The following is a 15,711-nucleotide window of genomic DNA, read 5'->3' as shown; positions in this document are numbered from 1 at the left end:
ATAACTTGGATGAAAACAAAGCTTTTCAACAGTCTTTCAGCAGCTTGGGAATATGGGTTTTAAAGGCCTTTAAGGGTGGTTGATGTTAAATGATTAGCTGCAACCATATGCCTGTTCTTTTAAAAAATGGGATTTTCTCTCCTTTTTTTCTTTCTTTCTTTTTTTTTGCATCGATAGGTACATGTACAGCGATGAAATCGACCTGGAAGCAGACACTGTGCTTGCTACTCTGTACGCAGCCAAGAAATATATTGTCCCGGCATTAGCAAAAGCTTGCGTCAATTTTCTGGAGACCAGTCTAGAGGCCAAGAATGCTTGCGTTCTGCTGTCTCAGAGCAGACTCTTTGAGGAGCCGGAGCTGACGCAGCGCTGCTGGGAAGTCATTGATGCTCAGGCTGAGATGGCACTAAAATCGGAGGGCTTCTGCGAAATAGATCAACAGACGCTAGAGATCATCGTGACGCGGGAAGCCCTGAACACGAAGGAAGTTGTGGTGTTTGAGGCAGTCCTGAACTGGGCTGAGGCTGAATGCAAAAGGCAAGGGCTGCCAGTTACGCCAAGGAACAAGCGGAATGTATTGGGGAAAGCTTTGTACTTGGTACGGATCCCAACCATGACTCTGGAAGAGTTTGCCAACGGGGCTGCTCAGTCAGACATCCTAACACTTGAGGAAAGGCATAATATTTTCTTGTGGTATACTGCTGCCAATAAGCCCAAGTTAGAATTTCCGCTCACAAAGAGGAAAGGACTTGTACCCCAAAGGTGCCACCGATTTCAGTCCTCCGCCTACCGTAGCAATCAGTGGAGGTACCGAGGTCGGTGTGACAGCATCCAGTTTGCTGTTGATAAAAGGATATTTATAGCCGGACTGGGATTGTACGGGTCGAGTTGTGGGAAGGCGGAATACAGCGTCAAAATTGAACTGAAGCGGCTGGGAGCTGTTCTTGCCCAGAACCTGACGAAGTTTACCTCTGATGGATCTAGTAACACTTTCTCAGTCTGGTTCGAGCATCCCGTGCAGGTTGAGCAAGACACCTTTTACAATGTGAGCGCCATCCTGGATGGCAATGAGCTGAGTTACTTTGGACAAGAGGGAATGACCGAAGTACAGTGTGGAAAAGTGACGTTCCAGTTCCAGTGCTCCTCAGACAGTACCAACGGCACTGGAGTGCAAGGAGGGCAGATACCTGAACTCATTTTCTATGCATGATGCATTTCACTTAGAATGTATTCCAGGACTGCTCTGCATATTATGGGATACTCTGACCTGACTGCAAATATTCCAGGGCGATTTGGAATGTTCCGCTACTTTTAACTGTCTACTTACCATCTGGCTATCAAACTAAGTGAAGGAATGCTCTTGAATTTAATCTTATTTTATTTATTCATAAGCTATTTGACTTAATTATTGAACTGCAACATGCAGGAGGGGGAAATATTTTAAAAAATTTGCACGTGACGTGCGTTTATTTTGTATATAGATAAACTAACTTGCAGACTGCAGCTGGCTCAAACAGAATGTTCTAAAGTAGAGCGGTTTGAGAATCTGTTGAATATAAAACATTTTTACTTGTCCTAGATACCTGTGTACTTTGCTGATTACTGGATCCATGGTCCCTTGTGTTCACATTAATGTTTGCATATAGTACGACTTAAGAGGCTCAACGCAAGGCTGCACTCCCACACCCATTTATACAAACCTAAGCTCCACTGGGTATTAAAGACACATAGGCTTCCACTACAGTGAACTCTTACATTTGCAGTTTATTCACTTGGGCATTTCTGCTAGCTGAAATGTACAGTCCCTGATAACTATGGTCCTATTGGGTCCATCAAAATAAGAGATACAATAAATGTACCAATTTCTCTTGATACAGGACTGTGCTGGCACAAGGTGCCATAAACCTTTTGTGCATGCAGCTCAAATGGTTGAAAGCTCTGCAAAGAGTTCTATTAAGCTAAAATCATTGCGCTCCTATACCAATGGATGTTTACTTACTAAACAATTATAGTATCTCAACCCTGTCATTCTTTTTGTAAGGTTAGCCAATAACTACAAGCAAAAAAGTTTTCTTCAGTCTCGTCAAATGAAGCAATGCAAGCACATCCACTTGGTTTTCAAAATCAAAAATTATAGCAAACTGTAATCTTATTCATGTTTTCCTGAGAATAGGTTATTTTGAATTTAGAGAGATTAACTTCTGAATAAGCAAACACGGGGTTGTACTGTTACTATTCGTATAATTTAAATACCTTTTAAAAATTGAGTGGGGGTGGGGAATACTGTCTAAATTAGTTTTTACAATACAATAAACCCCCAGTAGGATACTGTCAGTTCATCATATACCCTATAGAGAAGGCTCAGAAATGAGTCTTCTCTCTCTCTCAAGATATTTCACAATCACTTTAAACTAGAAAGTGGGATATATTTATTGCCTCCGTTTTCACCTATATAAACTCTGAGCTAAAGCAACTGGAGATCTGTCTCTAATTTCAAAGTTTACTTGTTTTCTTGGTGGTTTTGGCAGCCATGATGCCCTTTTACTAGAACAGATCCTGAGAGTTTGCCATAACCAACACATTTTCAGAACATAAGCTCAAATTGATTGTGGGGGTTAAACATTCGCATCTGAAGCAAGACTCAGTTAATTAGGTAACATAGAAGTTTAGAGTGAAGAAAGAAAGTCAAACGAGCCAAGATCTAAAGAAAGTTACAGCCAATTCTTTGCATCCAATGGAGTCATAAGCTCCACTGTGACACATTTTTGCACCTAGGTATAACTTCACAAAGTCACAGTCAAATTTGGGCATATACCATGCCCCAAGTAGCTCTTTGGAGCATAGACAGCATCTTTACAAAAATCACCATGACTGAGAAGCCAAGCAGCTTTTGAAATACTTCAGCATCATGCCAACGAACTCCTACAAAACAATACTCAGCACAAATATATACTGATGTCACTGATGCAATATTCCTTGTAAGATCCAACAATGCAAGATGTTTGGTGTGCTTTAAAAGAAATATTTGTATTGCCATTGTCCCATTTCAGTTAATTTGACAACTGTAATGTTAGCTGGTCTCTGCATAATTTCCTGAATAACTTGGGTATCCTGAGAAACCAAAAGCTTAAATATTCTAGTAATCATGTAGGACAGCATGCAATACATACAAGATTTCAGAAGTAGCTGGCACAGCTTTATGGATAAGAGTACATGCTACGACACCCCCGTTTAAAATCTCACCTCTGCCATGAACTGCCCAGATGACTACAAGAAAGAAGATTCCACCTAAACATTAGGAAGAACTTCCTGACAGTAAGAGCTGTCCGACAGTGGAATTTGCTGCCAAGGAGTGTGGTGGAGTCTCCTTCTTTGGAGGTCTTTAAGCAGAGGCTTGACAACCATATGTCAGGAGTGCTCTGATGGTGTTTCCTGCTTGGCAGGGGGTTGGACTCGATGGCCCTTGTGGTCTCTTCCAACTCTATCATTCTATGATTCTATGACATTAGCCAAGCCACTCTCAAACCTTTGCCATCCATTATGGAGTGTAAACTGACCTATGGTGTTATTTTAAGATGGCTGGGGTAGCATATGTAAAGTGTTCCGGACACACTAAAATACTATAAAAATTATTATTATTATTATTATTATTATTATTATTATTATTATTATTATTAAAGTAGATATCAGAGTTATTACCAGACAGGTTCTGGGCAACAATTACACAAGTGCCTTGATTAATGTGGACTAACCTGCTTGTAAAAATTAAATGCAGGTTTTTTTTTAAAAAAAAAAAAGGTTTTTGACATTTAGTAAATTTTGGGGTTCCCTGGCATGTCTTGCTTCCTCAAAATACTAGAAATTTATTTGTAGAAGACAATAATCAGCAAGCTTCAGACTTGCCACAATTTGTATACGTTTAACAACATTACACACACAGCAGTGCTGTTACTATTGCTGATACATATCCTTACAGGAGTTAATACTGCCTGGTAGTGTGATGCCAATTGCTGGTTTATACATCCATAGCACTAATAGTGCTTGGAAACAACCCCCAGAGCGTCTATGTTTAACACCAGTGTTACAACCACTGCCCAAATCTGCTTTGATTTCTCGAGGTTGTTGATGAAGCACTGACCTTTTAAGGTGGATTACATCAAAGCCAGCCAAATATTGACCGACTTCTGTCTGAAGTAAAAGAGCACTTTTAAAGGTATTTTAATCTCTTTATTATTTCAAACCAAGAAGATGGATTATTCACCTACACATCCCTCTTAGAGGAGATCCACATACATACACACACACGGGTGTGATGTTGTTTCTGAGCAGATCTACTACCAAGAAGCCCAAGTGGCTGAAGGGGTTAAGTACTGGTTGCAATACGTCAATGTCTAATTGCAAAGTCTCCCACACTAAAGGTGACCACGTTAAATATTTGCTAAGATAATTTGCACCATTTCTACTGAATTTCAATCAACAATTTCATGCTTTTAATCCGAGCCTGTTCGTTTACTTAAAATAAATAAATAAATAAATAAATAAATAAATAAATAAATAAATAAATAAATAAATAAAAGACAGAAGTAATTGGAAGAGGGAGCCTTATCTTGCTCACACTGCTGATAATAAACTACTTAAGATTTTTCTGTTCTAAAGTTACCTCTGTGCTTTTAATTGGCAGCTTTCATCTCTGGACTCCTTGGATTTAGTATTAAAATGCCTTCTACATACAGGTTAAATTGCATTATGTAAATGTTTTGGTTTTTTTAGCTTGAGAAGCTGCCATGAAATCATGGCACAAGTATACCCACGTACCGAAAGTCAACTCTTATTAAAAAATACCTATAGCTGGAGCATTTATGCAGAGCTCTCTGGCCAACAGAAGAAAAGTTTTTCCCAGGACGTAGACATTCACCTGTGTAAGGAAGGGGAGAAAGGGTACTTTGATTATTAAGCAGCAAAAGTTACAATGTTCTTGTACAGAAATAAAACTGTGTCCTGAATATGCTTTAAACAAGTGTTCACATGTTTTAAACATATAAAAGTATAAACCTCTGGTGCTATTATTTACCAGTCTCATTGGCAGTGCCGGATTTACATATAAGCTAAACAAGCTATAGCTTAGGGTCCCACTCTCTTGGCGCCCCCCCCCAAAAAAAAATTAAAGGAAAAACAACCTGGATGTACATTTCCAAAATATAAGATAAAAAACAAATAAAATAAAAGCTACATACAGCAACAGTGGCAAATGGCTTTAGATACCTATTAGGTGCACAAATTATCATACAGCATATACTCAACACTAGAAACAGTGACAATTTGTTGTTGACAAAGGACAACTGGACATATAAAGGGTCCCATTACCTTCAGTAGCTTAGGGCCTCATCAAACCTAAATCTGGCCCTGGTCTTCGGGCAAAAATATCCACACTGAGTCATAATACTGTGGTGACTTTGCACTAGCAGAAACATTTCCACTCAATTTTCACCAATTCCCTCTACCCACTGTAGACTCTGTAGACTCTTGTGCCTGCCAGAAAGATGTGTCTGAAGGCCAGCCAGCGTGGGATGTGGCACAGAGAGAACAGGCACAAAGAACAGCATGGGATACAGCACAGAGAGAGATACAGTGGAGAGGCTGAGCATTGTCAGCAAGTGGGTTCTGTGGCTTGAACCACCGTAAGCACTTTCCACTAGGCCAAAACTACGATTGGATACAACCTAATAAATAGAACTGGAAGCTTCACCGCATGCCATGTGTGGCCTTTGATAGGCTACCAATTTCAAGGAATGGGCGAGTTGGAAGGGACCACAAGGGCCATCTAGTCCAACCCCCTGCACACCGTGGGGCTCAACTCAAACCAAAGGCTCTTAGATTAAGATCAAGGGAAGTAATAGTGCCACTGTATTCTGCTCTGGTCAGACCTCACCTGGAGTACTGTGTCCAGTTCTGGGCACCACAGTTCAAGAAGGACACTGACAAACTGGAACGTGTCCAGAGGAGGGCAACCAAAATGGTCAAAGGCCTGGAAACGATGCCTTATGAGGAACGGCTAAGGGAGCTGGGCATGTTTAGCCTGGAGAAGAGGAGGTTAAGGGGTGATATGATAGCCATGTTCAAATATATAAAAGGATGTCACATAGAGGAGGGAGAAAGGTTGTTTTCTGCTGCTCCAGAGAAGCGGACATGGAGCAATGGATCCAAACTACAAGAAAGAAGATTCCACCTAAACATTAGGAAGAACTTCCTGACAGTAAGAGCTGTTTGACAGTGGAATTTGCTGCCAAGGAGTGTGGTGGAGTCTGCTACTTTGGAGGTCTTTAAGCAGAGGCTTGACAACCATATGTCAGGAGTGCTCCGATGGTGTTTCCTGCTTGGCAGGGGGTTGGACTCGATGGCCCTTGTGGTCTCTTCCAACTCTATGATTCTATGATCCTAAGAGTCTCATGCTCTACCGACTGAGCGATCCCAGTTGCTAAGCACTTTGGTAATTCTCAGATTTTTTTAGCTTGAATCACAACCTTCGTAGTTCATACACGGACACACACACACGTTCGTTTGTTTGTTTGTTTGTTTGTGTGTGTGTGTGTGTGTGTGTGTGTGTGTTCGTATATGAACTGTATATGGAGCCCAGGGTGTCAACATTTTTCACTTTCTGAAGATCCATTATAATACATAGATACAGATGATTTCAAATTGCTGTTCTGAAAAATACTACATTTGGGGTATAGGAGGAAGAAAAAGACTTCAACCAAGTCAATGGGAAAACAGAAAGGGGTGTCAGAAAATGTCTAGCAGAGGGTAGTGCATACGTGGCACTCAGTAAACCCAGATGCTGATCAGGGTGTAACAAGCTGATCTCAAAGCTCCTTCAAGCTTTTATAATCTGTGGATGGCTACCTATGCTTGTGGGGGGGGGAGCCCCAAATTTCACTGACAGTAATCATTCTCATTTCATAGTTTTTTTATACTTAGTATGTGTTTTTTACTATGCAATAGGTTCTATAGATGTCCTATCAAGAAAATGGCTTTATAGTTTTTTTGGGAAACTGCTAAGAGAAGTGAAGTGCTTTCTTCAAGTTACAGTTCCACCCTCTTAATAGGATGACCTGCAGCTCTAAGCCTTCTTATACTTCCTCATGTACAGAATAATCAATAGACACTTCTGCCTACTAGTCCTCTGCCTCTTACCATTTTTAAGTGGAAAGCGAGGGGGGGGGATTCACTGTGCTGCTACAGATTAAATCCAGCAGAGCAAGAGAAACTTGTAATCAATGCCAAATGTATTGCAAGGAGAGAGGGACAACAAGTAAGTGGGGTCAGGGCTAAGGTTACCAGATGTCCCCGTTTCCCGGGGACAGTCCCCGGATTTACAAATCAGTCCCCATACAAAATTGAAAAGTGTCCCCGGATTTATTGAAAAAAATCTGGTAGCCTTAGTCAGGGCACAAAGCTTAATTTCCACCAATGTTTAGGGGCACCAGCATCTGGAAGTGTTTCCCCCCCCCCAAAAAAAAGACCCTAAAATATTCAAGAAGCTTCACTTCAGATATCATTTTGCATCTTTCTCCCTTCCCACACCCCTGAAAAAGTGTGGGATTATCGTCAAATTGCATCTTGATTAGCACTTGGACTGAACTAGTTCAACTGGATGAAGTTCACAGAAGTAGTTCAAAAATGAACTACACCTGAAAGTAGTTCCCATAATTGTCAGGTCACCTGAAGGCAAATTAAGTTCATTTGGGGTAGAACTTGATACCATATCTAGTTTATCTTCACATACACCCTCTGTACCCCCCCCCCAGCAGGAGCCCTGACTCTGATTTAGCTTTTCTTTAATGGAGGCAATGTTCTAAGGCTTATTTGGCAGATATGTCAGCGCTTCTGTTGCTAAGGAAGCTTAGTCGCTTAATCACTCTTGCTAAGCATCCAGAAAGAAGGAATGTGAGGCATTTCCTGTATCTTCTCTGAGAAAATATTTACTCTCTTCCAAAAGGAGCAGCTTGAAGCAAGAAATACAGGTACAGAGACAAAGTGAATGATGCCTTGTGCCTTTAACTGCTGTGTGACTGGCATAAATTAAACTGAGTAAGCCTTTTGTAGTATGGAAATAAAATTATGGGGAAAGATCCACCTGTTAACATTCTGCCAGTTAGACATCTTATTACGGAGTGTGACCACAATATAATTTTGGACACTATACTCTACAATTCTATGATTCTAAGATAAAGGCAGCATTACAATTTATTTTTCATTTTCCTCCTCTATCCTGCCAAGTTTTTTAAAAAGTGCTTGGTCCAGCTGGTGGTCACACCAAAACATGGTTTGCACTAACCATAGTTTTGATCAAATCATGGACTGAGGTTCCCAAACTAGGGTAAGCCATAATTGCGTATTCTACCTGTTCAGTTGCTCCAGTTTCTATTGGTGCAAGGGCTTCCCAGAGGCAGAGTAAAAGCTATAACTATGGTTTGTCAAGTCACACAGCATACCAAATCATACTTCATGTAAACCATGGTGTTCAAATCCCATCCATGACTTCAGAGTCTAGTTTGTTATCAGCAAGCCAGTGCTTGCTTACTGAGATAGCATACCAAGCCATGGTTACAATTACTTTACTATGGTTTGGTGTAAATTCACTCAAACTGGTATGTCTGCTCCTGAGTGTCATGACGTCCACTCAAATGACTGCAATTCACTGCACCCCAAACCCCAGAGCATTGGGGTGAAGACTTCTGCTCAGACAACACTGGATTTTACCCATATTAGTTTACCTTGTTTTGTCTAAAACTGGAGTCAGAAGAATATAGAGCAGGTGTGGAGAACCTTTAGCCCTCCAGAAGTTGCAATTGGCAATTGGCTGTTGAGAGTTGTAGTTCAACATCTGGAGGGTCAAACGTTCCCCACACCTGAAGATAGTGGATTTCAGTTTAACAGTGTCAGTATTGTGGTACTGATCTCTCTTTTGATTATTTCTGTCCAAAAAGAAACAACAGCAGAAAGTAAAATGACCTTAAACCAGCCCAGCATTGACAATTCTGACTAGCAATGGTCCTCAACAGTCTTCAGCAGAGGGAGGTCTTTCCTATCGCCTCCTACCTGATCCTTTTTACCAGGAATTTCTAGGGTGTCCTACTACTGAGCAATTCCCCCTCCACACACAGACACCACAGACAATGATTCCTTTATTTTACCCCCCCCCCAAATCCCGAAGAAAAGCTGTCTCTGTCCCTAATCTACCCTACTTCTATCATTTGTACTCCAAGAGCAAGGCAGACAGCTTAGCTTTGCAAAAAGGAAAAACAAAACACTTGATATCAGAGACCCTTGGGAATTTCTGATCTAAACTCTCAAAGTACAATTTCCCAGAGTTTGGTTTTGTCATCGATTGAGATAGGAAGCCTGCATGCACTGCTCACTATTCCATTGCTCCGCTGGGTTTTTCCATAGATCTCATACATGTTTAATGCCAGTACAAAAAGTCAGCAGGAAGAAATTGGTTTAGAGTCCCTTGATAAGCAAGTGTTACTGATGCTTCAGCTGGAGAACACACACATGCTCACACTTCATTTTGGAATTATAAAGTATTTATAAGCTTGAATCTGGAGCTTTATACCAACAATAAGAGAGGGGATAACCACAAGGTACTCAATGTGAATCAATGATGGGGCTGCGTTGTTGCATTGTGTCAATTTACGGTGCTTTGCTGTAAATATTTTACAAGCATCCGTCCTCTGCTCTGGGTCTTTTTCCTTTCTTTTTTTTTAGCAGCGGGGCGGTGGAAGGAGGAGTGTCATCATCTGCACACATTCAAAATTCTTGCTTATTACGTGGATTCAAACTCCCTTTTCAAAGATAAATACATCTCTTTCCTACAATTCTCAGATCTCTGCAGCATCCGGCACTGCCTTTTCCACAATCTCACTTCGGCAAGCCACGTTGCTCTTAGGCCTCGGCTCTCCATCTGCAATGTTGGAAATGGGGATCCGCAAATTTTGACTGGCTTTGGTAACCAAGCCAAAATCAACCTCAACTGCACCTCCATGGAAGAGCAGGGGCAATCCACCTTCCTGGAGGTGGGGAGTATTCCTATGCAACTGCAGGGATGACCTTTCCCATAACCGCACTGAGCATCTAAAGCAGGCATAGGATGTTTTGGGACTACAACTCCCATCATCCCTAGCTAACAGGTGTTAGCATTTTATGCATCTGATGCTGCAGATGTGATTGGTGTAAATCACATGCCTGTCTGGGAAGACCATGGGAACGGAAGACAGCCTTTTCTCTCTTCCGTTGCGGGTACTGTTGGACTGTACTTTTGCTTTTACTTCGTCCTATTCTCTCTCAGAACTGATGAGAGAGGACGCCATAATTCTTTGTCTGTACATAAAAGGTAAAGGGACCCCTAACCATTAGGTCCAGTCGTGGCTGACTCTGGGGTTGCGGCGCTCATCTCGCTTTATTGGCCAAGGAGCCGGCGTACAGCTTCCGAGTCATGTGGCCAGCATGACTAAGCTGCTTCTGGCGAACCAGAGCAGCACACGGAAACGCCGTTTACCTTCCCGCCGGAGCGCTACGTATTTAACCTCTTGCACTTTGACGTGCTTTTGAACTGCTAGGTTAGCAGGAGCGGGGACCGAGCAACGGGAGCTCACCCCGTTGCAGGGATTCAAACCGCCGACCTTCTGATCGGCAAGTCCTAGGCTCTGTGGTTTAACCCACAGCACCACCCACGTCCCTTGTCTGTACATAGTGTGTAAATAAATAGGTAGATTAGCTCTACAATGTCTCATGCTTCTTGCTGTGTAATGCTAGAAGATTAGTGTGCATATGCCATCTTGTATATGTCGCTGAGTGCACTGGAGAAGAAGGGAAATGCCTTTTCCAGAGCTGCGCGTACCAGAGGACGCTTGGAGTGTGGGATGCAGGAGCACCTCAGGGCGTTTACCAACAACAGGACCAGTGGTCAGGGATGATGGGCATTGTAGTCCCAAAACATCTGGAGGGCCGAGTTTGCCTATGCCTGATCTAAAGCTCAGAACAATGGACAATCCCCACTGACTCTCCTTGGAGAGGAAGGCTGAGTTTCTCATCATCATCATCCTCACCAGAGCAAAACAGGATAGTCACTGAGGTGCAGATGAGGATAACAAATAGGACCCCTGTTTGGACTAACACAGACCTACCAGGGTTGTCATGTGGATTGCTTAAAAAAACAATTAGAACACTTCAAAAAGAGCCTGGGAAATTGCAAATATTCTTTTAGGTAGCAAGCTCCGGTTGAGCCTTTCCCAGCTTTCTGTGCAACCCGGAGTTTCAAATATCAAGCTGCATTTATCCGAAGCTCATTTGATTCCCAAATGATGAGATGCCAATCACAGTAGCACTTAGTCTATGAAAGACAACAGGTAAGTAGGGGGACCCAGTTGCAAATGCTTCATCATCAGCAAGGTCAAGAAAAGCAATTCCAGGCAGAGCAGAGCTAAGGCACTCAAGCAACCGGGCTCCATATCAGGTTACCAGCTGCTCAAAACTTACTGTAAAAATAAGATCCACCGTTTCACTCTGGAGATTACAAAAGAAATATTTCAGGGAAGAAATAATTATTATCTGGTGACAGCCAGCCAAGAGAGATCAAGATTGTTTCCAAAGGAGGAATTTCAACATCTACTGAGACTATCAGTTCACTCTTTTGAATTATTTCTTTAACCATGCTATGCATTAATGCCTCATACTATACCAAGTCAAGCAGTTCTCCAGACAATGTCTCCAATGACTGGGGTTTACCTTTGTGGAGAAATCATCCCAGTGAAAAAAGAGCTGTTAAAAAACTCTACTTTCAGAGTACAAAGCTTCAATACTGGATAATTCCTCTAGTTCTATCATTTTAAAATCTCAGCTCTCAATTTAGAGTGGAGTTTCTGCACAAAGCAACTTTTTTTTGCCCTTCAATTCCTGACTTCCATGGGGGGGGGGGTGTTCACTATATCATTTCTGCCAGCCTGAGCCTGTAAAACTCCATGTAACATCCAGTTTTTTTCCTCCAGATCAGGAGAAAGGCAAGCAGCAATACAGCCATCAAAGAAAGTCAATGGAGAACAGACAAGGGTGGACCTAGCATGCAAGGGCAAAAAAAAAATCTATTTGGGCAACATTAAGAAAAATATGTCAAAATGGCCAGCAGCATAACATCAACCAGAAAATTACATTTATAAAACAAGATGCATCACAAATCAGTAGATCACCTTAATAAACCAACAGAGCTGGAACACTGCTCAGGTGAGGCATTTTAAGCATGTGCCTAAATACAAATACTGTATGCGCCTGCCTGATATTCACTTTGGGTGCATTCCAAAGGGGCAGGTCTCACCACACTAAAAGCCCTGGTCTTAGTGAGTATAAGACGAACCTGAGGAACATAAAAATTCCTTCAGTAGTCAACACATTTTCACACAGTTTAGGATGGTGTTGCTCCAGGGGGCTTTCTATTAAGAGTTTAAGGTGACCTTCCCCCATTAACCCGATAAAACCCAGCAGAATGCATTATATTTATTTATGCACTGTATTTATAACCTGCTGTATATAATATATAAAAATGAAATCAATAAAAATTGCCCATAAAGCCATCATTAAAAACACCAAGAATTACTGATTGGTTGAAAGGAGGGGGGAAATGCATTTTTCAGGCAGACCTTTGCAATCTAGTTTTCAAAAGATGTCTGAAAGAAGAGAAGGATGGTTCCTGCTGAACTTCTACCGGCAGGGAGTTCCACAGGGCAGGGCCTGCCACACTAAAGGATCAATCCTTTGGAGAAGCCTCACAGAACCTCTGGGGCATGGGGAGCCACCAGAAGTGCCTCATCCGAGGATAGTGTCATCCCATTCGGACATGAAACTCACAGGTGTGAGCAGAGAGGGAAGTTCTTCCTGACTATAGTTGCCACCAGTTTGTGAAGAAAATCTATCCAGCAAGCTGTATGGTGAATAGATTTTTCTCTGGCCACAGAATTCTCAAAAGTCTGGCAAATCCAGGCTTTAAATTTAAATTCCTAAATCTAAGAATTTAAGGAACCATTTCAAATATCAGCTTTAGACAAGACATTAAAGAGTTACGTGCAAGCTAATTATTACAAGTGTCATAAACCAAACAGCAAAGTCATCAAGCAGTCATCAACATCATCCTAATTAGTAGTTGACATGTCAACCCAACTACCCTTAGCTATAGTAAGCTACATAAAATGTGGGTTAGTAACTAGCCTGAGCCTCTCACACCCACTTCCTCCTAGTCTGTATTTAAGCATATAACCATCATGGACAGAGACAGGGCAAGGCACTTAAGGGCCTGATCCAGCAGGATTTCCCCCTCCACCCACAGAGTGATCTACCTTCAATTGCCCCATGGAAATAGGGCATGTCATTTTAGGCAGCGAAACTTAATTTTTGCAAATTTCTTAATGAGGTGTCTTAAAAATATGTTTTTGGATGTGACTAATTTTAATCTGCTACTATTTGGGGAACTGGACAACAATTATCTTGGTAAGTCTACTTTTGATGAAGAAGCACATAAAATGCTTTCAGAAAACCAAAGAGTTTTAATTTTGCCTTCTGAAAATGTCAAGTAATGCTAAATGATAATTAATAATAATAATAATATATCTGCAAGTGCTTAACAATCATTTTTAATTATTTCCACGCACATTTACACACATTTTACTTACCAAGCAAATCTATGTTATATTAATCTAACCCAAATTTCTTTTGAATTCCAAAATCACGTTGCAACTTTTTAGGACCGCTCATTTTTGGAATTTGAAAGCTGAAAGATTCAACATGCCCTGCTGTGGGAATGATCATGGGGGAAGAGGGAACAAGCTTGTTTCTTCCTGCTCTGCGGGGTAGGACTTGAACCAGTGGCTTAAAGTTACAAGAAAGGAGATTCTGACTAAACGTCAGGAAGAACTTTCTGACAGTAAGAGCTATTTGACAGGGGAACGGTCTCCCTCAAGAGGTTGTGGGCTCTCCTTCCTTGGTGTTTGGACGGTCATCTGCCATGGATGCTTTAGCTCAAATTCCTGCATTGGGCGGGGTTAGACTAGATGACCCTCGGGATCCCTTCTGACTCTAAAATCCTATGATTCCATGATCACCCCTTTTTCTTCTGTTGTTGCGCATTTTGACAGGTGTTTTTTTTAAGAAAAGAAAAGAGTAGGAGGGGAAAGAGTAGGCAAGAGAGAGGAGAAAAATGGACATGTATACAGTATTTAATAAGCAGACACCATGCTTTAGGCTGATGTCAAAAGTGAACCTGAAAAGGGTGGGAAATAGTGGGAAAATAAATAAATCCAACTGTCAAAGAGATTCAACAATCCAGAAGAGCTAAATGTTGCCTTCTATAACTATCTATCATATAATAAAAACCAGCATTGGCAGCCATGAAACCCCAATGTCTCTCTACCACCTCTGACATACTGCTATATGGAGTCTATTTTTAGCACTGGCCCCTTTAAGAATAAAAATTTGTTAAATTACTGCAATTCCCAAAGGTTCTTTGAAGCTCCATGCAGTCGATGAGAGGATGCCAGTTACTAGAGACAGCTGGAGAGGCCAAAAATAACCTCTACCAGCTGAGTTGTGTATAGAATATTTTGATATGGGATGGTCATATCAAACACATGCAACACATATATATATAACCGTTGAGAATACCAATCCTTACTGCACTTCTACAGACAACTCCGTGTGCACTTTCAGTCCAAATAGTTATCATGCAAGTACACCAACTACCAGAGGCTAAAGCTCATTCAACCATCACCCTAATTATTCAGAAAATATGCAACAAACCTATGTGTATCAATCATTCTCTTTTCAAACCAACCCTGCTAAAATATTTTCTCCCCCCTTTTGACCCATGGTCCTCTATTTCGCATTTTCTATAATTTCGTAACAAGTAAAAGCTAGCTTGAATGGTGCATAAAAGCCTAATTCAACAGGACATGCTGAATTTCCCAACTTTCAAATTCCGAAGACGAAGGGTGCTAAAAAGTTGTAAAACTGCATAGAAACCATTAGAAAATGTGTGCCATGTACTTGCAGTTATATTATTGATTTACGTTTTTATTTATTTAGCATCACCTGACATTTTCAGAAGGATTAAAACAAAAATTGGTTTGTTTTCCAAAAGCAGTTTATGCGCTTCATCGGTAGACTTAACAAGCTGAATGCTGCCCAGTCACAAAAATAACAGCGGATTTGCATTCCCCACACCCAAAAACATTTTTTAAGTCTCATAACTGATGAAATTTGCAAAAAGTAAGCTTCATCCCATAAAATGACAAGCCCTGCAACCCCAATCTTGTGCCACCCAAATGTCCTGGAGTAGAAGGAAGGTCGAATCTCGGTGGTAGATAATCTACTCTGCATGCAGATGGTCCCAGGTAGGGCTGGCAAAGTCCTCACCAGTCTGAAACTCTAGAGCAATGGTTCTCAACCTTTTTCTAACCATGGTCCCCTTCCAACCTTGTTTCCTTCCTGTGGCTAAAGGTAGCTATTTAAATGTCTGGCTTGTAAATAGAACATGTCTTATTTATAATTTTTACAAATCCACTGGGAAGCATGGTCACTTCTCGGTTGACTCTACTCTTGTTTTCTATTCTCTTCCACTTCTCTGTTTTCTTTTTTCTTCTCTGATTTCTTTTCACTTCTGTTTTCTTC

The 15,711-nt window shown here is 41.3% G+C and overlaps 2 protein-coding genes across 2 annotated transcripts in view; one reads left to right on the top strand and one right to left on the bottom strand.

Moving 5' to 3' along the window:
• The window catches only part of BRF1 (BRF1 general transcription factor IIIB subunit), a 200,804-nt gene that overhangs the window by 123,959 nt on the left and 61,134 nt on the right, over positions 1-15,711 (bottom strand). The window contains exon 5 of the mRNA XM_081192565.1: positions 4,843-4,915. Coding sequence (XP_081048691.1) covers positions 4,843-4,915 — 73 coding nt within the window. The remainder of the gene's footprint in view (positions 1-4,842; positions 4,916-15,711) is intronic.
• BTBD6 (BTB domain containing 6) lies at positions 140-1,580 on the top strand. Its single transcript, XM_081193975.1, has one exon. It carries the CDS (start codon positions 182-184, stop codon positions 1,208-1,210), a length of 1,029 nt encoding a protein of 342 aa, XP_081050101.1. The 5' UTR covers positions 140-181; the 3' UTR covers positions 1,211-1,580.

Source organism: Podarcis bocagei, assembly GCF_964188305.1.
Source record: "Podarcis bocagei genome assembly, chromosome: 1".
Lineage (NCBI taxonomy): Eukaryota > Metazoa > Chordata > Lepidosauria > Squamata > Lacertidae > Podarcis > Podarcis bocagei.
This window is presented reverse-complemented; position numbering and strand designations above follow the sequence as displayed.

Bases quoted from the DNA above. Each gene is read 5' to 3' on its own strand.
- BTBD6 (XM_081193975.1), top strand. From the start codon at position 182: ATGTACAGCGATGAAATCGACCTGGAAGCAGACACTGTGCTTGCTACT.